The sequence below is a fragment of the Quercus suber genome, unplaced genomic scaffold (assembly GCF_002906115.3).
Source record: "Quercus suber isolate HL8 unplaced genomic scaffold, Cork oak 2.0 scaffold_233, whole genome shotgun sequence".
Lineage (NCBI taxonomy): Eukaryota > Viridiplantae > Streptophyta > Magnoliopsida > Fagales > Fagaceae > Quercus > Quercus suber.
In genome coordinates, this window is record NW_027069690.1 from 616,828 (window position 1) to 644,043 (window position 27,216).

The 27,216-nt window shown below is 33.4% G+C and overlaps 1 protein-coding gene across 1 annotated transcript; it reads right to left on the reverse strand.

The window, feature by feature from the left end:
* Positions 1-12,087: 12,087 nt before the first annotated feature.
* Positions 12,088-26,150, reverse strand: LOC111989588 (protein RRP6-like 2). The gene is given in 13 exon segments (XM_065780344.1): positions 12,088-12,905; positions 13,368-13,469; positions 13,559-13,912; positions 14,730-14,899; positions 15,000-15,087; positions 15,428-15,473; positions 15,804-15,886; positions 19,427-19,502; positions 21,656-21,783; positions 22,581-22,664; positions 22,773-22,931; positions 23,965-24,120; positions 25,235-26,150. Coding segments are annotated over 13 exon segments (2,727 nt in total). The 5' UTR covers positions 25,877-26,150; the 3' UTR covers positions 12,088-12,266.
* Positions 26,151-27,216: the final 1,066 nt, after the last annotated feature.

The window sequence follows — 27,216 nt, forward strand, 5'->3', positions numbered from 1 at the left end:
ATAATAATAACAACAGACTAGCTATTACAATGCTTTTGAAATGCCGCAATAGGTCCTATGGAATGTTTAGACTTATTACGGTGCTTAAAAAGTGCCACAATAGGTCCTAAAAAAAAAAAAAAATTGATGGATGTACCTATTATGGCACTTGAAAGCGTCACTATAGGTGTAGGATAATCTACATACCTATTACAGCGCTTAGAAAGCGCCACAATAGGTCCCTAAAGAAAATAATAAATAAATCGTTAAAACCTATATTTTCTCGTCTAACCCATTTAGCCTTATTTCTTCTTCTCTCTAAGACTTTAACCCACCGTTCACCCACTCTCTCTAACCACATCTCTCACTCTCTCTCTCTCTCACTAGCTCCCACCCATCACCGCCGACCTCCTCACCGTGCCACCACCAATCGTCCTTACTATGTTGCCGCCAACGAAGACCAATTCTACTGCCGCTACTCACTCTCACTTGTCGATTCCAACAAAGTCCAGTCCACCAAGCTCTCTCTCGTTGCCAATTCCCACTTCCCCTTCCCTCATCTACTACACAAACTAAGTATATCTCTCTTTCTCTATCACCCTTTCTTTTTCAATTTCAAATTTTTTTTAGGGATAATTACAGTAAACCCACCTGTGGTAAGGCCCGTTTTCACTTTGCCTACCCGTGGTTCAAAACTTATCACTTTGCCCACCTGAGGTACCTTCCGTTAGGAATCTGTTACCCACCTCTCCGTTTGCAGTTAGAAAAACACATTTTTAGAGAAAAACAAACATAACAAAGATCAAAAAGTTAGGGCTTTTTATTTCTTAAGAACTTCTATAAGAACAAAACACAGGAATAGCTCAGATCAAATGCTCAATGAAATCATTTTTAATCTGGAGGATGACGCAAAGGTGGGAGTATAGGACAATTCCTTCAATAAAGACTTCATCAAACAGTTCCTAACAATCCAATTACATGCTCCACACTTGGAAAACTCATTGAAACGTGGATTAGGAAGCAATTACAGAACCCAAAAAGAATTCACAAAAGGGTTTATAAATTCTGAAACATTTCAAGTAAGCAAATGATATTAGTCCAATTTCACACTTTTTGATTCAACAATCAGCTCAAACTTCTGGGTTTGTTCAAATTTAAATTTAAAATTAAATAAATACAAAAAAAAAAAAAGAAGCAAATCATACTGAACGGTTTGCACAAGTTCATGATCCAAGGCTACTCGTTGGCGAAAGGCATGGGAGTAGGGAAGCACATCGCGAGCGACAACTTCACCGTCAGAGGATATCAGTGGGCGATATATTTCTATCCCGACGGGAAAAACCCCGAGGACAATTCTGCCTACGTTTCGTTCTTCATCGCGCTCGCCAGCGAAGGCACCGACGTCCGAGCCTTGTTCGAATTAACCTTAGTCGATCAAAGCGGCAAAGGAAAACACAAAGTCCATAGCCATTTCGATCGCGCACTCGAAAGCGGTCCATACACTCTCAATTAATATGGGTTTGAATTTTTTTTTTCTTTGGACTGAATCTGGGTTTGTTGTTTTTTCCTCCAATTTGTTCTTAGAAAACGGTCCATACACTCTCAATTAATTTGGATTTGAATTTTTTTTTTCTTTGGACTGAATCTGGGTTTGTTGTTTTTTCCTCCAATTTGTTCTTATAGAAGTTCTTAAGAAATAAAAAGCCCTAACTTTTTGGTCTTTGTTATGATTGTTTTTCTTTAAAAATGTGTTTTTCTAACTGCAAACGGAGAGGTGGGTAACAGATCCCTAACGGAAGGTACCTCAGGTAGGCAAAGTGATAAGTTTTGAACCACGGGTAGGCAAAGTGAAAACGGGCCTTACCACAGGTGGGTTTACTGTAATTATCCCTTTTTTTAAAAACAATGTTAATGTGTTATTTTGTTGTGGTTCTACTTAAAGTTTGGATTGGGTTTTGTAGTGGTTACTCTTAAATTTTGACTTAATTTTTTGTTTGTTTTAATTTTGATTAAAGTTGTGTTTTTTTAGCTGTTATGTGGATGGTTAATGTTATATGGTGTGAATGTGGTTTTTTTTTTATTCGTACTAAGGGTCTATAGCAGCGTTTTTAAAACGTCACTATAGATCAAATGTCAATATTTTATATATATAGTATTTGTTTATTAAAAACATTGTCATGAGATTTGATGAGTTTAATGGAACATTGTAAATTAATGGAACACTATACATACTCTCATTAATGTTCTTAGGAAATTTTTTAATAGTAAAAAGTTTTAATTTTATATGATGTTATCAAAAAATAGACTGACTAACTCATTTTCACAAAGTGATGACCAAATTGACAAAAATTAAATTATAGGGACTAATTTGACAATTGTGTGAAAATCAAGGGCAAAATTGAATCTTAGCCTTACTTTTATTAGCATCATGCCCTCGTCACAACACAAACATATTAATTATGACAAATATTACGTATCTGGATTTACGGTTAATTATATGGCTATGTGTGATGAATTTGTTAGAGGAGATATAATCTCTTCTCTTTGTTTATTTACCAAAACTCAAAAGAAGCTCTAGTAAATAATACATATGAGCATTGACGGGTTCAAGTGTTAACTCAATGCTAATAACATATTTTGATGGGTTTGAATCTCACCTTCTCTCGTCAGCTATATTTACTTATCCAGAAGGAAAAAAAAAAGGGGGGGTTGGCTTTCAATCATTGGTGGGCTATCATTGAAGAGGGCTACATGTCATGATTTTTTTTTTTTTTTTTTTTTGGCCCAAACAAGAAAATATTTAAAGAAATGTTCCTAAAATTTTCTACATTAGCTTGGTAATATATCATAAAAACGTGCTCTATAGCCTAGGTTTTTTTTTGCCACATTTTTTTCTATAGTCACGTTTTTTTTTTTAGCCTCCTTTTCAAAAAACGCAGTTGTAGCTAACTTATAGCCACATTTTTTAGAAATGCTAATTAACTATTTATCTATAGTTGCGTTTTTAAAATGTAGTTATAGGTTATCTATAGCCATGTTTTTTTGGAAAAGGCCTATTGCAACATTCGAGAAGCACGTCTTTAGGTCCATCCAGAAATTTAAAATAAATAATAATAATAATAATAACAACAGACTAGCTATTACAATGCTTTTGAAATGCCGCAATAGGTCCTATGGAATGTTTAGACTTATTATGGTGCTTAAGAAGTGCCACAATAGGTCCTAAAAAAAAAATTGATGGATGTACCTATTATGGCACTTGAAAGTGTCACTATAGGTGTAGAACAATCTACATACCTATTACAGCGCTTAGAAAGCGCCGCAATAGGTCCCTAAAGAAAATAATAAATAAATCATTAAAACCTATATTTTCTCGTCTAACCCATTTAGCCTTATTTCTTCTTCTCTCTAAGACTTTAACCCACCCTTCACCCACTCTCTCTAACCACATCTCTCACTCTCTCTCTCTCTCACTAGCTCCCACCCATCACCGCCGACCTCCTCACCGTGCCACCACCGATCGTCCTTACTATGTTGCCGCCAACGAAGACCAATTCTACTGCTGCTACTCACTCTCACTTGTCGATTCCAACGAAGTCTAGTCCACCAAGCTCTCTCTCATTGCCAATTCCCAATTCCCCTTCCCTCATCTACTACACAGACTAAGGGCCTGTTTGGATGCAGCTGAAAACTGAAAACTGAAAACTGAAAACTGAAAACACTGTAGCAAAATAATTTTTAAATGTGTGAATAGTATCGTGGGACCTATTTTTAATGAAAAAGTTGCTGAAAAGTGAAAATTGTGGGTCCATGAACAGTACATATATATACTGTTCATTGACAAAAGTCAACAAGTGCAGCTACTGTTCATTAAACAGTAACCGCACAGTAACTGTGAACAGTGATTCACTCTTATTATACGGCTGAAAGCAAAAAAAAAAAAAAAAAAAAAAAAAAAAAAAAAACGCAAATGCAACGCCAACGCTGGTCCCAAACGGTCTCTAAGTATATCTCTCTTTCTCTATCACCCTTTCTTTTTCAATTTCAAAATTTTTTTAAAACAATGTTAATGTGTTATTTTGTGTGGTTCTACTTAAAGTTTGGATTGGGTTTTGTAGTGGTTACTCTTAAATTTTGACTTAATTTTTTGTTTGTTTTAATTTTGAAAAGTTGTGTTTTTTTAGCTGTTGTGTGGATGGTTAATGTTATATGGTGCGAATGTGGTTTTTTTTAAAAAAAAAATTCGTACTGAGGGGTCTATAGCATCATTTTAAAACGTCACTATAGATCAAATGTCAATATTTTATTTATATATTATTTGTTTATTAAAAACATTGTCATGAGATTTGATGAGTTTAATGGAACATTGTAAATTAATGGAACACTATACATACTCTCATTAATGTTCTTAGGAAATTTTTTAATAGCAAAAAGTTTTAATTTATATGATGTTATCAAAAAATAGATTGACTAACTCATTTTCACAAAGTGATGACCAAATTGACTAAAATTAAATTATAGGGAATAATATGACAATTGTGTGAAAATCAAGGCAAAATTGAATCTTAGCCTTACTTTTATTAGCATCATGCCCTCGTCACAACACAAACATATTAATTATGACAAATATTACGTATCTAGATTTACGGTTAATTATATGGCTATGTGTGATGAATTTGTTAGAGGAGATATAATCTCTTCTCTTTGATTATTTACCAAAACTCAAAAGAAGCTCTAGTAAATAATACATATGAGCATTGACGGGTTCAAGTGTTAACTCAATGCTAATAACATATTTTGATGGGTTTGAACCTCACCTTCTCTCGTCAGCTATATTTACTTATCCGGAAGGAAAAAAAAAGGGGGGGGGGGGGTGTTGGCTTTCAATCATTGGTGGGCTATCATTGAAGAGGGCTACATGTCATGATTTTTTTGTTTTTTTTTTGGCCCAAACAAGAAAATATTTAAAGAAATGTTCCTAAAATTTCTACATTAGCTTGGTAATATATCCTTCTTCTTTTTCAATTTCAAATAGTTATATACATTAGGCAGAACTAAGAATTTTTCATTAAGGGGCCAGACTTCAATTTCAAAAATTATTGAAAGTATATATAAACACACGCATATACATATACGCATATATGTAAAGGTATGTGTTTAATTACATAAAAATTAGTTCTTGAATCAATTTCTCTTTTGGACTTTAAAAGTATATAACTTTAGTTAGATGTCAACTTTTCATATAAGAATACATAAATCTCAATAAAAAGTTGTCGTACAACATTGAGAATTATAATGAGTTTTTTACACTTAAAAAATAAATATTAAACATTTTTTTCATTATAATACATTATAACTATAATCTAATTCATAACTTCCTTAAATAAAAAATTAAAAAAATAATTAAAAAAAAAACTCTTGATTTGATTAATTTAAAATATCGAACTTCTTTTTCTCTTGTGAGAGGAAAGTTCATAGTTTTAAAAATAAAGGGAGGAGCTCAAAAATATTATATTTTTAACTAATTTTTTTTTTTTTTTATAGGAAGTTGTGAGAGACCATACTCCCAACCCATCTTATTCTTTTTAGGTCAAACTCGTGCAAACAAGTGGAGTTACATTGATGCCTCTCATAATGGCAGTTTGACTAATTATGTTTTTTTCCTTAGATCAAGAGTTTAACATGGAGTTGCCACTTATTTTATTAACTACGAAAAACAAGAAAATCATAATTGAAATAGACACCTTTATTGAACAATTAACAAAATATATCCTTACTTAAGTAACTAAAAGCGTACATGGCTTTGATCCTAAATACAATCTAAAAGAAAAGTACATGGCTTTAAGTCTTAGTTACATGGATAAGAATTAATCTAGAACCCTTGATCTAATTTGATCTAATTTCGAACGCTAAGTTACAAGGTAGGAAGGGGTTAGGAAACCCACCTTGCCCAATGAATCTAGTTTTCTAAGCTATGTTGGCCAATGATCACGTCAAATTAATTAGGCCCTTTTGTAGTTGTACTCTGGTTATATAATGTATTATAAACACAATTTGAAATACTAGTATACTTTTTTCATGTGTGTTCTAATAAGTATTACTGTTTATTAAAAAAAAATTGTTGTTTATCCCACATTAGTTGTGTGTCTCTAATATCCGCTGTTTATAACCCCAGTCTACAACTACAAATGTTAGACTCTTTTATAGTTGTACTCTTGTTATGTAATGTATTATGACCCGATTTAAAACACTAATATTACTATTTTTATGTGTATTCTAATAAGTATTACTGTTTACTCAAAAAAAAATCTAAATTGATTTATGGACTTGACTACGAAGATTATGACACGTAATTAATTTCAAATTGAGACCAAAATTGAACCAATCAAAATCGATTGTTCATAATCATATGTGATCAATCGTAAATTATGTAGATCATCTTAATAGTTAAAAATTAAACTCATGATACCTTTTAATTTGGTGGCCCAATAGAGGCCACTGACCTTTTGTTTTGATCGTTGTGACTTAAAGATTTATTTTAAATGAAGAAAATGAAAATCAACAATCAAAATTACTTTCTTATCCCCAATGAGAGAAATTACCATTTTGCCCTTAAAGTGAGGTTAATTGCAGTCGTNTCTAATATCCGCTGTTTATAACCCCAGTCTACAACTACAAATGTTAGACTCTTTTATAGTTGTACTCTTGTTATGTAATGTATTATGACCCGATTTAAAACACTAATATTACTATTTTTATGTGTATTCTAATAAGTATTACTGTTTACTCAAAAAAAAATCTAAATTGATTTATGGACTTGACTACGAAGATTATGACACGTAATTAATTTCAAATTGAGACCAAAATTGAACCAATCAAAATCGATTGTTCATAATCATATGTGATCAATCGTAAATTATGTAGATCATCTTAATAGTTAAAAATTAAACTCATGATACCTTTTAATTTGGTGGCCCAATAGAGGCCACTGACCTTTTGTTTTGATCGTTGTGACTTAAAGATTTATTTTAAATGAAGAAAATGAAAATCAACAATCAAAATTACTTTCTTATCCCCAATGAGAGAAATTACCATTTTGCCCTTAAAGTGAGGTTAATTGCAAGTCGTAAAATGGGACGTCTACATAGAGATGCAAATTTTTGTAAAATGTTGACGCAGTTGTGTCCCTAGATATATAACAAACCAAAAATTTTATGTGTCAACACTAGATTTTGGCACTTGAAGGCCCACCTTTTCGGGAGTTCTTGGCAACATATATGTATGGCGTGTGTGTGTGCAATGTCTGACACCTTGGGTGATGTGTCTGTATGAGTATTTTTTTTTATATTAAAGTATACATGCTTTAATCACATATTTATTGAAAAAGGAGATTGCACAATCAAATTTAAACAAGCTTACGTCACTCCTTTAAAAGCAAAACAGGTTTAATTTTAGAGCTATGATAGTGTCACATAAAGTGGCACAACTTGTACCATAACTTGTTCATGTAGCAAGTTGTGAGTGGTAAAGAGGTGACTCTACATGGACCTACCATCACCTCTCTATCACTCACAACTCACCACGTGGACAAATTGTAACACAAATTGTGCCACTTTATATAGCACAAGCATTATTCTTAATTTAAATCTCTCATGCAAAATAGACAACAAAGACAAATGTCAAATTTGGGGGGAGGGGACTTTGTTTTATATTTGGACTTAATGGATTTAAGCTATGGATCAAGCATCTTTTTTTCAAAACCATTTTTGAGAATGAATTTTTTTTTTTTTTGCAGGATTTAGAAAAGGTTTTTTTTTTTCTTTTTTAAAACAAGTTTAGAAAATATTTTATTTATATATGGGATTTTGGAAAAAAAAAAATTAAAGATTTCTTCGGAAATTTTTGAGAAAACAAGTTTTGATAAAATAATATTGAAAAAAGAGTTTAGGAAAATAAGTATTTAATTTTAAAGTCTTTTGGAAACATGTTTTGGAAAATGATTTTTATTAAAATGGGGTTGTTGAAAAGGTATTTTTAAGAAAATTCCAATGGGTCTTTAGGTAAAGATTCTCATGAAAAAAATACCAACAGATTTTTTTGGGAAAAGGTTTCCTAAAATAAAGGAAATTCCATGGAATTTTTTAATGAAAAAATTTTCAAGAAAAATTATTTTATGAGACAAAATTTGTTGGAAAATGAGTTTTTCTTGGGAAATTTCATGAGTTTTTGAAGAAAAAAAAGTGTTTATGAAAATTGTTTTCTAGGAAAAAAGATCTTAAAAATAAGTCCAATGGGTTTTGAGAAAAGTATTCTAGGAAAATAATTTTAGTGAAAAATATCACGGATTTCTAGAAAAAGTTCCTAAGAAAAGGATTTTAAAGAAAAAAATTTCCATGAGTTTTGATAGTAATCTTTCTAGGAAACATTTTTAGGAAAAAATTGGTCTCATGGAAATTTCTTTGAGGAAGCCTTTCTTTGAAAACCTTTTTACAAAAATTTATAGATACTTTTGAAGACAACATAGACTTGAAAATCATCTTATTTTTTTAAAACAAATTAATTTGAGAAAGATATCTTGGGAACAAACCTTTTGATGTGAGGATAATGGAGTTACTATTGAACTCATATGTAAACTTATTCACAAATAATTGAAAAAACTTGTAAGGACAATGAGTTTACATACTAAGTCTAAAGCTAGACAACAAAGAGATGAAGAAAATGCATGATACATAAGTTTGAAGTTATTTTACACATAAAACAGGATGAAGAATTTGGGAGGAGGTGAGGGAGAGAGGGAAGACTCTTTGATACCACTATTTTCATCCCTAGGCCTCAATATCTTGTAACCCCTTGATGGCTAAATGAAATTTTGTTCTAAAGTTAGGGTTTTAGAGGCAAAATATGACTAGTGTTTTTCAATTGATCAAGGGGGTTTATACAAAGTCTTGGGTGTGTTTAATGATTTGTTTTTGGCAAATGATTGAGACTTTAGACCACCAAGATGTTGAATAAGGGTAATTTCTCAATTGGCCTTTGTGTGGGTATAGTCATAACTTGCTTAAAGCACAATTGGGGAAATAAATGATTGGGTGTTCTTCCCCAACTATTTCAACTCATTGGGAAGCTATTCTTAATGGTATCCAGCAGCCGAGGTTAATCAAAGGTGTCAGTCAAGCTCTTGGGGCTAAAATGGGCTTGTCTTAGCAAATTTCAGCCACATAAAACCGGAGTTGTATATTTTGTTTGGTGAAAATTTTGGCTCCCAGCCCCAGCCCACTTTGCAACACGCATGGCCTGAACTTGAAGAAAATTTGTTACAAAAATGACTTCACCTAACCGTACAACCTCATTGCGAAGCAGGTTATCCTGTATATGTTGTGATTTGTACATTAGAGTGTACAACATAATGTTTTGATCACTCTCCTACACTTAGATAAATAGTCAACTAACTCCAAATATTTTATAAATTGTCACCATACTTTAATATTTTAATTTGTTACATCATAATTTTCTCAACTTAACTTTTTCAATCTATTACTAAAATAATATAAGGATATTTGCCCTATGCTTTGGGGAACAAATTGCCACCAACTTTGGTGTTTGCTGGATGATATTTTGCTCACTTTTCTAACCTTAAATAATGAAATCTAAGTCTTTTTTTTTAAGTGTGAAAGGGTTGGTGGTTGCAACAGAACAAAAGAGTCACCAATTATCATAAGTTTACAAAGCTTTAGAAGGCGTGCATCACATGCTATTGTAAGAGCATTTCTTATAAGAATTTGCTACAAACAGTATTATACTTTGATAAGGATACACGTTTATCAAAATAATAATAATAATAATGATACACAACTTATATATCTTGACGGGCAAGAGTGAAAGCTCTAAGTCTAACATCAATTATTATAATTTGGGACTAGCAGATGCACATTCACATAAATAAGAAAATAAAACAACCACATGAGAAATCAATATTTAATATGATTCAGTCAACTCCATGCCTATGTCCACGGGCAACGCTTAACCAAAATATTCACTATCAACGATATGGATTACAACATTAATCAGCACTCACAACTCACACAAACCACACTCACAATCCTTACCAACATAAAACCCCAAACCAATCGCCCCAATAACTCCCTCACACCCACAAAACAAACAGACTCTCAACACACAACCATAGGTTATCTTTCAATCCCAAATAATCTACTAGCTACTCTTCAAAGAAACCCACTCATGTTTTTCTAGGAGACTTTCTCCTCCCCACATGGGAGGAACCTTAAAAATAGGAATCAAGTGTCTTCCACAATGGAATCTGATAAGTAAGATTAAATCTTTCCTTCTACATCAAGGAAACTCAAACCAAAATTGATTAAGAATTTGAGGCAATATTCAAAAAATCTTCAACTTAAATCAAATTCCATCAAGCAATCTTCATTCTTCATTGATGGAACTCCACCTAAATCCAAGCAAGCTTTCCTTGAACAACTTGATATAATTGATATAAAGATGCTTTAAATAATAATGTTATACTCTTTATATGTTGAATTTTGTGTAAAAGTATAGTTATTGTCACTTTGCATTAGTGTTTGGCTTCTTACTTAATCTTATAGATGAAATCCTTTTTTTTTTTCTTTTCATAATTCAGTTGTTACAATGGGGAAAGGGGATTAAACCCCAAGATGTCTTAGAAAACACCAAAAGAGTGTCAACCAATTGAGCAACAATGTTCTTAGGGTTATAGAAGAAATCTTAAAATAATATTAGTCTCATCACATGCACTTCGCATGTGCAATGAGACTTTTTATTTTAGTTTATGTCATAATTTTTCATTCATTTCAATTTTAGGTTTGCATGTTTATCCACTAATATTAATATGGTCAGGAGTTTCATGAGGTTAGCTTAAAAAATGAACACCAAAATAGCATTTAAATCATGTGTGGATTTTCTCTTTTTTTAAGCTAGCCTCATGAAAGTCCTAATTCTATAAATAGTTCACAAATACGTAATATTAGCAAACAAACATATAAACCTCAAAGATGAATGAAAAATTATAATACTAAACCAAAAAATAAAGCATCATTGCACGCGCAAATCACATGCAAGTGTGATTCAAGTGTGCAGTGAGGCTTGTAAGACATCATAGTTTTAGAAATGTGAAATTAAAACATGAGGGGCTAAACATTATCTCTAAACAAACTTATGAGATACCAAAAGGTAATTTTGCCTTAAAAAATTCATCCATTTTTAAACTAAAACTCCTAAGTCCTCGTTTGGGATGATGGAATAGAATGAAATGAAAAGAAATGAAAAGAATAATTTTAGAATATTATTCCCTTTCTTTATTTGGGAGTCTTAATGGAGAGAATAGAAAATTCGGAGAGAATAGAAAATTCATTAACTTATTTGAGAGTTTAAGTAGGAGGAAATAGAATGGATAGAAGGGAACACTCATTCCTCTATATTCCTTTAAAATCTCAAATTTGCATTCTCTCAAAAATGGAGAGGAATGAAAAGAAATGAAATTAGATTTAATAAATTTTTGACTAAAACTCTCCAAATACTCCTATATATTCTACCGTTTATTTAAAATATAGGTCTAGTAATATTGTCATAAAATGATCTCTTCCATTTCCTTCGTGTTACTCTCAAATAAAATTGCTTACATTCCATTCATTTTCATTCCTTTCAATTTAAAACATCCAATCAAAATTACTTAATTATGTTCCATTCTTTTCCCTTACTTAAATGCATTCTATTCTTTTTTATTCCTTTATATCATTCCATTTCATTCTCTTATGAACTCTCAAACAAAGCATAAATAGTAACTAGAATTAACTTCCACATAAACCATCTTGCTTTGCCTACTACCCTCAATTCGAACATAAAATTTTCATTTAAAAAAAAAAAAAAACCACATTATTGATGAAATGGGTGCCGCGGGTTGTTCATGCTGGATTCTGTCCTGTCCAAATGCAGTTAAGTCCAACTCAACACCCCAAGCATTAAGCCTGAAGTGGGACCCTCATTACCACTCATCAAACTAGTAAGACAGGACCTCAGGGTCCTTGTCTCGTGCTCTATTTTTCCTAACGAAAAAAAAGATAAAAAGAGTAAAGACTAGGTCATAATGCCTGGCCTTGCTTCATTATGAAGACTAGCAATGAAACAAGATTCACGTAGTTTAATTTTCTCATTTGATTTATTTAATATTCCTCTTGACAACCTTTACTTCGGAAACACAACATTCTTTTCATTTCTCACACATTGATCTGTTGAGAGATTCAGCGAAAAGTTGCACTTCTGTTCCCAGTTGCCGGAAAAGCTTGACGTCGTCTTCCTTGAGGAAATTCTCCTGTTCCATCATCATCTCTTTGGACTCGACCTTTAATTGGGCCTTTTTTCTTACCCCCAGAATCACGCCGACTCTTTAAACCTTTGTCACCCTCTGACCCCAACTCATCCTCTGGATTTTCTCCAAATCTGACATGTTTCCTTGCTGCTTCATAATCAAATGGCTTCAGCTGCAAGACGCAGCCAGCTTCCTGAGATTTCTCATTGTTTCTGCCATTCCCATTTTGATTAATTGACTCAAAGCATTGCTGGAAGCTTGATGACAATTCAGAGAGAGACATAGGCTCATCATCCATTTCCGAAGCAGACGCCCCAAAATCACTCTTATGCTCATCTGTGGCTTCTAAATTTCCATGTATTGGTTCCTCTACATTTAGATTATCTTCCAACATTATAATATCATCTGATCTAGAGTTGGCAGCTGGCACAGCAGCATGCCCTTGAGGTTGACAAGTTTCCACGGCTGTATCTGGCACTTCTATAACTAATTTTGACTGCTCACTTGTGCCAGAAAAAGAGTGGAAGGGAAAGTTCACTGAAGATCTGATTTGCTCCAACTTGATCTCTTCCTGGTAAAAGATTGTTAATATAGTTTAGTGCAAAAAAATAAAGCCAATTAGATCATTAACTGCAACAACATATGAAATCAAATTACAGAGGTTCAAATAATTAAAAATAAAGTGCCTCAATAATAGTTACCCACACCCTCAACATGTTCAAATATCATAAAATTACCCACATCCTGCACTCACAAAACATTTGCAGGTAGGCTGTATGCTAAGTTCCCATGACAAGCAGAAAAGAAGCATCAACGAACATGGGTTATAAAACATAGGTCCCCACCAAAATAAATAAATAAAAAAGCCAAACTCCATCTATTTCCTTTTTTTTAATGGAGAGAGAGAGAGAGAGAGATTAAATGTAGGATGCCAGGTTCAAGGATTAACTACACTAGAAATTGGAGTCGCAGAATAACAGTTGGCAAGGAATTTCAATGTGCTTCATTATCTAAATGAGTGTATAAAATTCACCTTTTTGTTGGTATCAAACTTTCGCTTTGGGGCTGAATTCCCCAGGAGTGCCCCAAAAGCACGGCTAGGCTTCTTAAGCATCTGAACAGTTGCTCCAGTAACCTACAAAGGATAAGGCAATTAGTTTTAGACTAAACCACTGTCAGTAAGAATCCAAATCATCAATATAAAAAATAATCATGATTTACAACCTTTGCTGAACCCAACCCCAAGGTATCATCAAGTGCATCTCTGCTCTGCCCAGTAGTGAGGCTTCCTCCAACAAGCTGTGAACTATAACCATCAGAATTTATACTGATGTTCCCACTTTTATCTGAATGCTCAAAGGGGAATCCTTTTCCGTCTTTGTCAACTTCAGAGGCACTGCATCCAAGCTCTGAAGACTCATCTTTCAGCTGAGGAGAATGCAAAAGTGCAGACATATTACCATTCATTGTATCGCCCCCATCAACGCTTACTCTTCTAGCATTTCCAGCTTCACGTTTTATAAGAGCATCAGGTGAGAAGGCATCAGATCCATCTGTAACTTTAATTTCTTCTGATGCCTGAACAATGAAAATTTAATGCCATTTAGAATAATAAGGATCAATATTTTCCAGTGCAAGGTGAAAAATCTGTAGCACAAAAACACCATTTCTAACACAACAATAGATTAAAAATTCATATATTGGGAAAATAATTAAACAAGTGAAACTCTATACAAACTGTACATCCTTTCAATTTGCTCCACTCAATGCAAAGCCTCATTAACTCACTAGTTTGCCAATTAAGTGCCTGAGCAGGACAACAATATAATACTGTATGCATAAACTTTCTCAATCTAAGGTCAGACATTCAAACATAGTACACTATACCTAGCAGCATCAAAGCCACCTTCATTAGTCGACCTACATAACCAGACAGGTTTTAAAACAATTAAATTATAGCGACTATATAAATTATATAGAAGTGATAACAGGAATCATTCATAATAATAACCGCTAACTTCTTCCATTACCTATTTTAACTATAACATTTGTAAAAATCGTTGCCACACCCCATAAATATCAGATTCTACAAGCTCCCAACAAATTTCTATTCACCGTTATTGACTTGACTTTCTTTATTTTGGTTCATAACAGCAGGCTACATGAAGACACAATCAACTGTATCTCTGTGGTCATGCTTTAAATGTTGCAAAGCCGGTTCTAACACATCAAAATTTGTAGTCTTCACTTTTTATTGTTGAAAGCTTAACCTATCAAATTGGAGTTTCCTACTTCTAGATTATATCCATGTTCCTTAATTTTGTGGAACAATTGTTCAAAATTTATGCAGCAATTTCATTTCTCACACTATCATCAAGCTCCATCTGGGCCTTACAATTTCCATAAGTCCCACCTTCAGATGTTCAGCAATAGCTTCATATGCAGCAGCATTTTGTACAGAATGCCTAATGATGCTAAGAACAGGAGAGAGATTGTGTTCAACATAAGGGTGCTTTGATTTCACCAATCGACGTAACTTGCCAGTAGTGTCAGGCTTCTGCTTGGCTAATACAAAAGAATAATAAAAATAGTAAGAACATATTGTATGGACGCCATTTTAAAAATAAATAATCAAGCTGATAAAAATTGTCTTAGGTTTCCCTACCAATTTCAAGAAGAGTTTTGTTTGGCAATATATATCCAGTACTCTCATCCTCAGCACGAGCAACCACATCTCGCCACTCACAAAGGCCCTGGAAGCAAGCTAAGTATGAAATCTAAAATTTATATTAAAATAAAATAAAATAAAATAAAATAAAGAAACCCACATAACTAGAGATCACTACAATAGAGAAACCAACTGCAGATTATCAGTTGACTTAAAATATCCTATTAATCATCCATTCATTTTGAAAGATGAGATGGTTTTTATTTTGTGAAATCCCTTATATTTTGATTGATACATTCCATGGCTCCTACAAGTCAAATAATTATATCAACTACAATGATAGAAAAAACTTCTTAATAAATAACCCTGAAAATATTTATCTCAATAATAAAAGAGAAGGTACAGGAAAATGGCCAGCAACGTACTGCAACAATGGCAAGCTGCTGAGCATCGAGACTGGCACCATGCAACCTGCATTGAGAGAGAATAAATATTGACTGAAGTTGTTAAGAGAGAAAATTTGACACAGCCAAATAAAAATAGAGGTTTCAACAGGGGGTCAATGGGGTAAAAAGGAAAATGTATATACATAAGTACATAAATGTATTTTTGAAAAGAGGGCATAACCCAAGTATGCAAGCACACAACGGAGATCACCCCATAAAAAATAAATAAGATTTACATTTCAAAATAAAAGGTTCGAAAATCAATAAAATAAAAGAAGGCGTTGAAGAGCCAAAAAATAGTAGACCAACACCCATTTGAAAAGAACTTTTAAGAAACTGAGAGTAAGAAATAGACCCATATATATGGAGATATGAATTTTCTGTCAAAAGCTCTTTCTCATATAGCTGCATGCACACATCACAACTGCGCTTGTAAACCTATCAGCAAAAAGATATTTCAGTAAACAATGAGAAGTTACAGTAATTGACAAACATCATAACATGTGGAGGATAGTGAAAAAACCATTAGAATTGATCAATTATACGTGTTTATAGTTATTTGGAAAGGAAGATAAATTTGGTCACAACCAATACAATTTCTGTTGCGCAATATTTGAAGAATTTACAAACTTATGTTCTTGCCTTAGGCCAAACCATGACCACCAATCACACCAGTACCAGAAAGTTCCCTAAGAATCCCCAGACATGAGGGAGGTAGAGTTTCTTGCACATATACTCAATTATCAAATGCCTCCCAACCAAACCCAAATATCCCCTGAAAATCCCACCAAGGATGTCAAGCACCCAGATTTCCATACCTTGCTTGTCAAAAAAAGGGGGCAAATAGCACCCCCCCCCCCACCCCCCCCCAAACGAAAACACCTACTCTAACTATGGTGCAATTGCAATGTCCCCCCACAAACTTCTAAATTGATCAATGTTTTCCCCTTAACCAATGGTAATAAGCATTTTGCTCCCTACAGTAAGCATTTTGAGAATGGAAGTTTACTGAAAGTTGTAGTTTGGAAATTCTCGATATTGATTTACTTTGTTTGGCTTAAAATGTAACTCAAAATTTTCGGGGATTTTTAAACTTGGAAATCAAGCATCCAAATCCCAAGTAAAAATTCCATGGGGAAAGGCGTCATTTACAAAATCTTGTAACACTACCACTCATTACTCTCACACCACCACCATTGGCTGATACCACTGCCACTGTCAACATCAATTTCACTGCCATTGCCACCACACCACCGTCGCTACCATCACCATATCACTAACACTGCCAAAGATGGCACAATCATTACCACCACCACAATTGCTGCCGCCACCACCACCATTACCAAGTCATTGTCATCATCAATCCCAAAATTGTCATAATTATTATAATACTCTAAATTCTTTTTCTTTTTTTTTTAATGTTCATCAAAATAATGGATATTCAAATTGATAGGATTGAAATTCCTATCAATTAAATCCAATCATTTTGAAAATTCAACCAAACTAGATAATCGAAATTTCATATTTCTGTTAAGACACGTTTTCACAAACAATTTTGACTTTTAGCTTTAATGGATATCCTACTCCAAGGATCATCATCCACAAATTATCCCCTGTTAAAACTCCAGGCTTTTGTATACCACAAGCAAAGAATCTTATCATTTGAAGTCAGTGAGACTGAAACATATTCAATCTAACGAAACAAGATCCCCAAAGCATGCAGATAGAAGAGCAACAAAATAAGTGACAAAAAAAATTTGAGTTCACAGCAAATATTTAAGTTCTATAATCCATAATTTAAATATTTCCAAAAATCTTGACCCGTACAATATGATTAGATCTTATACGCCAAATCAAACTCTAGTGAGCTAGCTCACTTGTGAACTCTGTTTGGGTAAAGAATTTTATGATTCACATTCGAGTCAGAAATATTTTAAAGACCATCAGGGATCTACTTAGGGACAGATTGGTTGACCACTGGTTTCACTGATACTAAGTGAAAACACCATAAAGATATAAATAAATAAGGAAAGGAGAGATCGATACAAAGAGAGAATATCTACTCTACCCCTATGGCTGGAGCCAAGGCTCAACTTTATTCTCCAAATAGTCTCTCCCATTTACATCAACCTGACTATGGTAGCTTAGGGCCTGTTTGGTTTGTGTTGAGGTTGTATTCATTTTCTATTTTCATTTTCTATACTCAAATCTTGTACTTATTTTTTGTTTCCATCTATTTTTTTGTTTGGTATCATTTTCTGCTTTGTCTTCCCCTTCTCTGTTTTTTTATGACAACCACCAATAAATAGAGAGAGAGAGAGTGTGTGTTCTTTGATATGACAAGTCAGTGATAGTGGGACCCACAGATTTGATTTTTTTTTACAAAAAAAGCCACTATATTCATTTTCAAGAAAATGAAAACACCAAAAAGTTGTATTCAATTTTTGTATTCAAATCCTTTTTTTTAATACTAAAAATGAAAATTGAATCCAAATACAAAGCCAAACAAGTTTTTTAATGGTGGGTCACACAAAAAACTGAAAATGAATACAAAATACACTCCCTTTTTTGCTCAAACCAAACAGGCCCTTAAAGACTCATATCCCTTAGTAAAAATGATGGTTAAAAAATTTCTAATTCATCACAAGAAATGACGGCTGCTACTTCTAAGCATCTAGATGAAATGACAATAGAATAATCCAACAAAAGCAGAAAACCTATAGACTATTCCATAATGCATACTGGCCTCACTATAAGCCGTTAAAATAAACTGATGTCATCAATCCAAGTACATACCAATCAAAACCAATCCAAATACACAGTTCCTAATTTGCAAATGTCCCTCCCACCCCTCCCTCTGGTACCAAAACTAATTTTCAAAAAAAAAAAAACGGCGCTTTTTGACCGCCGCTATAGGTCCTTTTTTTTTTTTTTTTTTTTTCCCCTGGTGGGTTTTAAAACCACTGCTTGCTAATAAATAAATGGTTCACAATAGTTTTAGCTCTACTAACACAATGCCACAAATGTAACTAATTAACAACACCACAAACGTCTTGAAACTAACATAATATTAACATAGAAATATATTATCAAACAAGGTGTTGTAATTGATGAAAAGTGCCGATGAAACCTTCTGCATATATCACACAAAATTAAACATGTTACAACACAATATAAACCCTTACAAATCCCAAAGCTCCTATACCCAAAATGTAACACCAAAAATCTATTGAAATCAGATCTAAGAATACCTTAGATTTCGATTCAAAAATTGAAAAAAAAAAATTTTTTTAAAAAAGCGCATAAAATTTTTACCATAGATCTAATCAGTATAGGACACGATCAAACGGAGCAACTATCGCATCCACAATCACCAACACTACCAGATTCACTTATACACATATATGTATAGGTGCATATATATATATATATAGAGAGAGAGAGAGAGAGAGATTTGCTTATACACATATATAGTTTTTTTTTTTTTTTTAAATAGACAAAATTAATGTATAGTTATTTCTAATACCGTTATTCACAAATTACTGTGATGTATTTAGAATATTCTCAATACATAACAGTAATTTTCATACCCTTTATGCAACATCACATGAATGTGCAGCCGCAAACTATGCAAATATCATAAAAGGATGAAACCAATTACAAACTTCAATGAGATACATAAACCTAAGGAACTTCCCTAAAATCCAACCAACAAGTATATTATCAACATAGGGCCCAATTTATTTTCTAGATGAGTTAGGAGTTGGTGCTAATGGTCCATGAAGACTATATCTCTCCTAAAGTAGCATCAAAATTTCCATTATACATAAGCATTTAAAAAACTTGATTCTCATTAAATCATATACAAATTATAATACACAATATCACATGAACGAAGAGTGTAAAAATCACTTAAGGGGAAAAAACTCACAATCCCATAAAATCCGTAGAAGATGCTAATGGTGCAGGAGGAATTACCTCTACTAACGGAGCATCAATATTTTCGACCTCTTTAGGCATTGCATACAGATAGTGTGTATCTTCTCTGGCATATCTGTGATCATAAGAAGACAATTAGATGATGATAGAAGTTAAAAAACCTTATCATTAGTGGAAAATAGCAAACAAGTAATCATGAGCATGCAACACCTTAAACTTTGAATTTAGACCACTCACAAAATATTAGCAAACTAAGAAAACAAAACATGATTTGTAATGAATGTAGAAATTCATATTTTGACAATTACATACATTTCCAAGTAGTATATTTAATTAGAAAAGTACAAAAATATGTGCACCATCCTAGCACAAAGAAGTAGACAAGGGTAAATACAAAAATGACTAAATTTAACAACTTTAAAAAAAAAATCCCACACATTTGAGAAAGAAAAATAGCTCATTGTTGCAATCCAAATGTATAGCATTCTTTAGAGAAAAAAAAAATTCAAATCCAGAACTGAAATTCCATGTCCCTCAAAAGTAAGTCATTGTAAAATTACAAACCTGTTTATATACTTAATTCAACTACGATACCAACAAATGTATCTTAAATGCAAAGTGATGATAAAGTGGGCAAGTAAACAACTCTAATTACATATTACAGGAGGTGGATTCCTTCAGAACTACTAATTCACTTGGGTTAATGACTTATTAAATTTACTTTTAACTAATAACAATAATAACTAAAATAATCAATTTATAGACTTAAACAATTTGACAATACACCGTATATCCCTCCTTCATTTTGAAATACAACATATTAAAATAAATCAAATACCTACTTTTATATTATTTTTTTAGACCAACATGCACTATTCCAATCTTTTCCAACAAGATAAATCAACCAATTCAATTCAGAATGCCCATCTTTAAACTTAAAAATAAATAAATAAATAAATAAATTGACATGAAGAAACCTCAATCCAACCACAAAATTTACCTTAAGCACGATAAGTATGTCAAGGTTGGATAGGCAATTGTGAGATTACTACCTCTTTATGTAAAATTTCTCCACAAGCAAATAAAGCACAAGAGTTTTAGGTTTACAAAATTTGATTGAACTTGTATCCAAAGTTTAAAAACCACCGCCTGCAAGCGGCATGGCCACCTAAACCAAAATAATTGAAGAGATAAAGAGAAAGAATAATTAAGAGTCTTAGTGTGTTTAAATTAGGGTAAATAAAGGAGACAGTTTAGAGACACAAAAAATTTAACATCTGATAATGAGGTAAATTTGAATAATAGAAAAATAAGAAATAACCGACAAATCAGCACCATCAGCACCATCAGCACCTATGCTTGCTTTTAATCAACACCAAGCAAGAAAGCCCTATTTTTAATCAACAAAAATAAACACCAGACCCAGATCGAGTGAGATATGAAGTTATGACTCTTCAAATTTTATTTTTCTCTCTTTTCAATGGATGACAGTAGTTTTATAATATATTGAGAGTGTAGGTTGCAGGTAACTGTCGTTTCATACTTGAATTTAAATGAATTGCATGTAAAAAAAAAAAAAGTTTCATTCTCGATATAGCAAAGCAATAATACCTGTCTAGTGCCTAAAATACGGCATTGACGAGAGCTTAGAGGTGCACCTAAGCACGATGGCCAACAATCCCAGGACCTTATTCCGCCAAGCACCAAACAAACTCTATAAACCAAATATATATATATATATATATATATTAAAATCAATGAGAAAAACACAGAGGGATAGACATGACTGATCTGGAAAAAAAAAGGAAACAACACAGCAACTATACGGTTCATCGTATCTTAAGCAAGAAATATGTTAGATCTACGAAACATTATTAACAACAAAATTTCCTACGATGAAATAAAAATATTATCTGTTCTAGATTGTTGAATAGGTTTGTTACAGTTTTGTATATATTCCATTTGAGATGTTTTGTATCTATTTTTTTCACTTTCTCACCATATCGTGGTGTTATTTGTTTATTACTTTTATTGCTTGCTTTATTGATTGGTGACTTGATGGTTTCATTGATTAAATCATTAAAATTGGGTTGGTATAATTGGGAATTAATTCACAAATGCGTTACATTTTAACTTTGCGAATTAATTCCTCTCCAAGACTACTTTACAATTGAATTTCATGAGTAGTAAGTAGTTTTTTTTTTTTTTTTTTTTTTTTTTTTTTGTGAGCTACAATAGATTCTCAATTAAGGGGGGGGGGGGATAAACAGTAACAGCTGAATCTAGTGAAACTGAAAATTAATTTAAAAAGCATACTCTTTGTTAGCAGAAACTCCACAAAAGTGATGCAAAAGAAACTCCAAGCTATTTCTCTCCAATTTCAATACCTTCGAGGCCTGAGGATCAAAAAGAAAAGTTCACATTCGACATAAGTACGAGAATATCACAAAATAATTATGATTACATGTTAAAAGTGGGAAAAAAAGGAGCATATTGGGGTGAAGAAGGGTGGGGAAGGATAGCAACCAAGAGAATCTTGCCAAGCATCTTAATAGAAAGACCAACTTTCCTATCTACCATTAGCCCTAGTAACCAGTGATTACTCTTCCCTTTTAATAAGTAGGTCTTGAGTTCAACCCATTGGACAAGATGGGAAGAATGCTGCCCCCTTTGTAGCCTGCTACTACTAAAAAAACAATAACAACTTCCTATTCTTTAGAAGGACAAAGTAAAGCCTTAGAACTCATGCTAAAATATGAATCTCTTTAAAACATAACATAGAAATAAATCCATGGGTATCCAAATAATAAAACAAGAGAAGAGAACTGAAGTGAATAGAGTAAGAAGCCTCTCCCTGAAGTGAAAAGTGGATGGGATCAACAAGGAAATTTTTTTTAATTTAAAATAAAAGGCAAAGGGAATATGAAATTAAAGGGAATAATCAGGCACAGATAACCTGAGATATCTAGTAGCACAAAAAGTTGGTGAGTTGCAAAAAAAATCAGTATGATCCTATGCCCAGTATTGTGCATGCAGAGCAATATCAACTACTTGGAAAAATTAGTTTCCAGTGGAACCACAGTACTGAGAAATACACCAACCATAATATAAAATTTTTACCTGCAAAGACAAAAAGCAATAGATACAAGGCTTATATATAAATCCCAACATTTAGTGATTTCGAAGTGCAAACCTGGCCAGTGTCAAACAAATTGCAAATGTAAATGCCAAAGTCCCGCTGAAGCCACACAATATCTCGATCTGCTCCATGCATAACCTAATTGAGTATAAATATTTCCCAGTATCACATAATTTGGTAAATCTAATACCACCCTCCCCCAAATATATATATATATATACACTAGTTGGTGAGCAAAAGATCAACCTTTCTCTTGGTAGGGTCCTTGAAAACCTCCCTTAAATATGGGCCAATATGAATTCGAAGCTTTAGAGTATCTACAACAAAATCTTCTGTTCTGGTAGATATTTGCATCAAGCAAGTCAACCCTTGAAAAGATCGATATTGATTATGTTCCAAATCAACCTAAACAATCACAGAAGTTAAAATGAACATAAAGGAACAATAATAGGAAAAAAAATATACATGTATAGGAAAAGATATTTTAATAAAATTTAACCCAAAAGAAACAAAGTAGTCCTAGTATTAATGTCATCTTTAAGAAAACCTAGATTAAGTCCAGGGAAAGCCATCCCACATAGATTAATTGGAAGAAATAAAGGAGGAAAAAGAATAGGTAAATAAACTTTCAATATTTTATGAGTAGCGGATACACACAAAAATAAAATAACATTCCATAATCTGAACTAATGGAGAATTTTGAACAAAGAAATCTCTCTCACCAACATTAAAAATGTCAACATCAGGAACTTCTATGTACAATATCAGCCCCAGGTTATCTTCATAGTGACAATAGTTGCAAGATGGTACATATAGAGAAGCAATTGAGTCAAGCCATCCACACTAAAGAAGTAATCAGAGAAAGATTTAATGCGTTAATTATTTTGAAATTACAAAGAAAACTGCTGCTTTGCCAAATTATTCAGCACACACACAGTAACCAACTATTTAAGGTATTAAAAAGCTCTTGATATCGAAATCTAGTTCACCAGAAGTTTATAGTGCTGTTAAACCCTTCGACCTAACTGAATCCACGTGTCAACCTCACAAAACAAAATTGCCCCATTCAATCCTCACTATTACCCTCATGATTTTATTAAAGAATGACTTGTCCAAAAGGCTATGTTAGAAGTTCCCACAAGTAACTATGAGTACTCATTTGCTAATATAGGTGGACATAAGGATTGTTGAAATTGCCAGTTCAACATACACACAAAATTCCTTGAGCCCTTGACACCACATGGACTCATTTTGCACTTTACACCTTGCCAATAGAAGTAGCTCAAGTTCTGCTTGTTAATGATTGTTGTGCACACCAAAAATTAAATAAAAATAACAATTAACAGTCTGGCCAATAAGAATATACTCAAAAAAGTAAGATTAAGCAAGCAGGCTACAACATGTTGAAATAAAATAAATCACAGTAATCAAATTTTACCGCAAATTCATTTACACCACGCAATTTAGCAGCCAACTCTTTCAAATCTTTCACTTCCTCCACAAGCTTGAAAGGTGTAGACTCTATAGAGGGGGGGTTTACAGGATCCACATTCCCAATGTCTTTATCAACAAAATCCATAAAAGAAAGCTTCTCCTATAGGAATGAGAAAATAATAAATAGCAAGAAAACAGACTCTAATTTTGGCAACATATACAATTGACTACAAGAAAATGAAGAGAGAGAACACAATAATTGAACGTATAGAAACATGAGAGAGAGAGAGAGAGAGAGAGAAATTTTCCAAACCACTTTACAATTAGACAAGAAACAGAAGTTCCAATCAAAATGCATAAAAACCAGAAAAAGTGAACACACTCTCCTGGAATGGTCTCAATTAGAACATATGGCTAATCATGTTAACAACCCATGAGCCATCCATAATGTAATTAGTAATATCTTAGGTTTAAAATCTCAGCTTGTAGGTTGCTCTTTTTGTTGGGTGAAGAGAAAGATTGCAACAAGGCTGCTCATGTTGCTGCAAAGCTCTCGCTTAGGTCTAAAGAGTCTTTCTGTTTCAGTAAGGATGATCTTCCAAGAGCACTTATCTCTATTTGTAAGGAAGATTGTCCATCAGTTTCCTCTTAAATGAACATCACAGATTATCAAAAAAAAAAAAAAAAAAAAAAAGAGCCAACAAAAATAAATCAATGCAGTATGACCCAGAGGAGAAAGTGATCAAAATTGAAGTATAATGCTAAGTGTCTCTTATCATTTCTACCCATTGGTTTGCTCTATGTTCTTCATGCATAGAGTAGAGTTTAGTATATATATCATTCTTACTTATCAAAAAAATGTATATAATAATTACTAACAGCATGGAAGCTCGGAAAAGTACCTATTCAATGCATTTTGCATCATTAAAATTACCCATGAGAAAATGATTTTGAAAAGCAGAAAGAAAGCCAAAAGGTGGGTTCAAGTTATCTCAAATCAAATGTAAAATAAGGGATCTAGGTTCCCAATCGTTGTTTTGGGCAGCCGAGCAATTATAATGGAGCAGATGTCATAGGTTCAAGTCTATCATACTCATAATAAAAAGGAAGGAAATTCAAATATATCAATCATAAAAGAAAAGAAGGCCAAAAGGGGCATTATAAACGTATAAAGAGTTACATTTCATTTCGTCCACACACACACACTAGTGTTTGTGTTTGTTTTTCCAATCCCAAATCAAAAAGAACATGTTAATAAAGAAAAGAAAACATACTAGGGGATGAATAAAGGTGGTGGTTTGGTCATCGTCGCCGGTCTGCTGCTGCAACCAAACGTGGTTAAAGGGCTGGTTGGAATTATTGACCAAAATATTAAACTCCTCTTGTGGCTTCCTTATGGATGGTATATGAAATGGCACCTTCGGTTTGGTCTTCGTGGCCACCTTTACAGCACTAGCACTAGCACTGGCACTGGCACTAGCACTCGCCCCCTTCTTCTTATTCCCATAAGACACCAAATGAAACCCAGAGGAGTCAGTCTCTTCCTTCTTCCGGAAGTCGTCGGCCGACACATCAAACCGCTCAAGAAGCTCGTCGTTGACATTCACGAGCCAATCGTAGGCGTCGTCCATGTCTGCTTCAGGGAACGCAGCAGCAGCAGCAGCTTTGGGCGGTCCTTCTTGTTGTCTCCAAACCTGAGCAGTATCGTTTATAGCGTGGAGCATCGACGTTGATTTGTTGGAGATTTCACGGATGGGGTTCTTGAAGTCGTCGAAGTTGTTGAAGAAGTGAAAGTCTTTGCCGGAGGGTACGCCGAGAGAGGAGGCGGAGAGCTTGGACAGTGAGGAGGCTAGGGTTTGGGCCTTGGCGGCTCCGGCTTCAGCTTCGTCACGGTGGTGGTGATGCTCATCCATCATCTTGGAATTTTGATTTTGATTCTTGGATGGTGATTATTAGGGTTTGAGAGTAATAGGGAGGGCTTAGGGTTTTAGGAGCGTTCCCATCATGAGTATGAATATTTTTATTAGGAGACAAAAAAAAAAAAAAAAAGTAAATGTGCGTTTCACTTCAGTTTGGCGAAGGCGAGGGTGGGGGCGAGGTGGGGATGGGGGCATTTTTCTTTCTTTCTTTCACACACACAGCCAGAGGAAGAGAGAACGAGTGACTGGGAAGTGAAAGTGAAAAAGTGTTTGTTTTGTTTTGTTTTACTATGTGCCAGAGAGACCGTGTGAAACCGGTTTTAACTTTTAAAGGCCAGTGGTCATGTAACAAGCGGTGGAATGCACGTGCCTACCGCTACACCCCTACATGTACAAAATGTGATGTGCACACAAAAATTGTTATGTTATTTGTGTTTTTTTCATTTCGTTGAATGCCCCTTTTTTTTTTTTCTTTTTTAGAAATTCACAATATTCTCACAACACTTTCATAACAAATTATTATGAATAGACAAAAAAGGCAATTTATGTTATGAATTCAAATTAGAACTAGTAACAACTTATCCCCTATAATTTGTTGTAAAATGTTATAGACATCTCTTTTTTTTTTTGCTATTATTATTATTATTATTATTATTATATATATATTTGATTAAGATGATCAGTTAGATATGAAAAATAGGGGAATTTGTTTGGTTGGAACTTGGAAGTGTTAAATTGACAATAAAATTGATGGTTTGTGTGTTTTTTCAATTGAGCATACTGTTAGGTTCTAAAAACTTAGAATTTTATGTATTTAGAACTCTATTGTATATTGTTGGCAAACCATGATCAAAACAGTTGTTAGTCTTGTTTAGACTTGCTCAAAGTGTGGGCGTTTTATGTAAAGTTTGAATCGAGTGGCTGCAGATGCATTAGTGCATTTCGGCCTAGCTCGATCGATCGAAAGTTAGACTCGATCGATCGAATATCGGGTAGAACGTTTTTCTGCAGAATTTCTAACTCAACCCAAGCCAATTAAGGATTAAGGTTTCAAATCTACTTCTCCCACTATATAAAGGAAACTCTAAGCCACTTTTTAAAAGCTTTTGAGAAAGAGAGAGAGGAGTGTGCTCTTTTGTATCTAGGGTTTTGTACCCAAACCTGTCTAAATCTTTGTTGCTCATATTTGCGCTTTATGTGAATCTTTTGTGAAATCTTTGAGAGTTTTCCTTCACATAAACTTAGGGTTTTCAAGATAAAGTTATTATCTACATCTTGATGATCAACAAGGTTGCTACCATTAGAGCTTAAAGAATAACAAGCGTGGGTGTTGTACT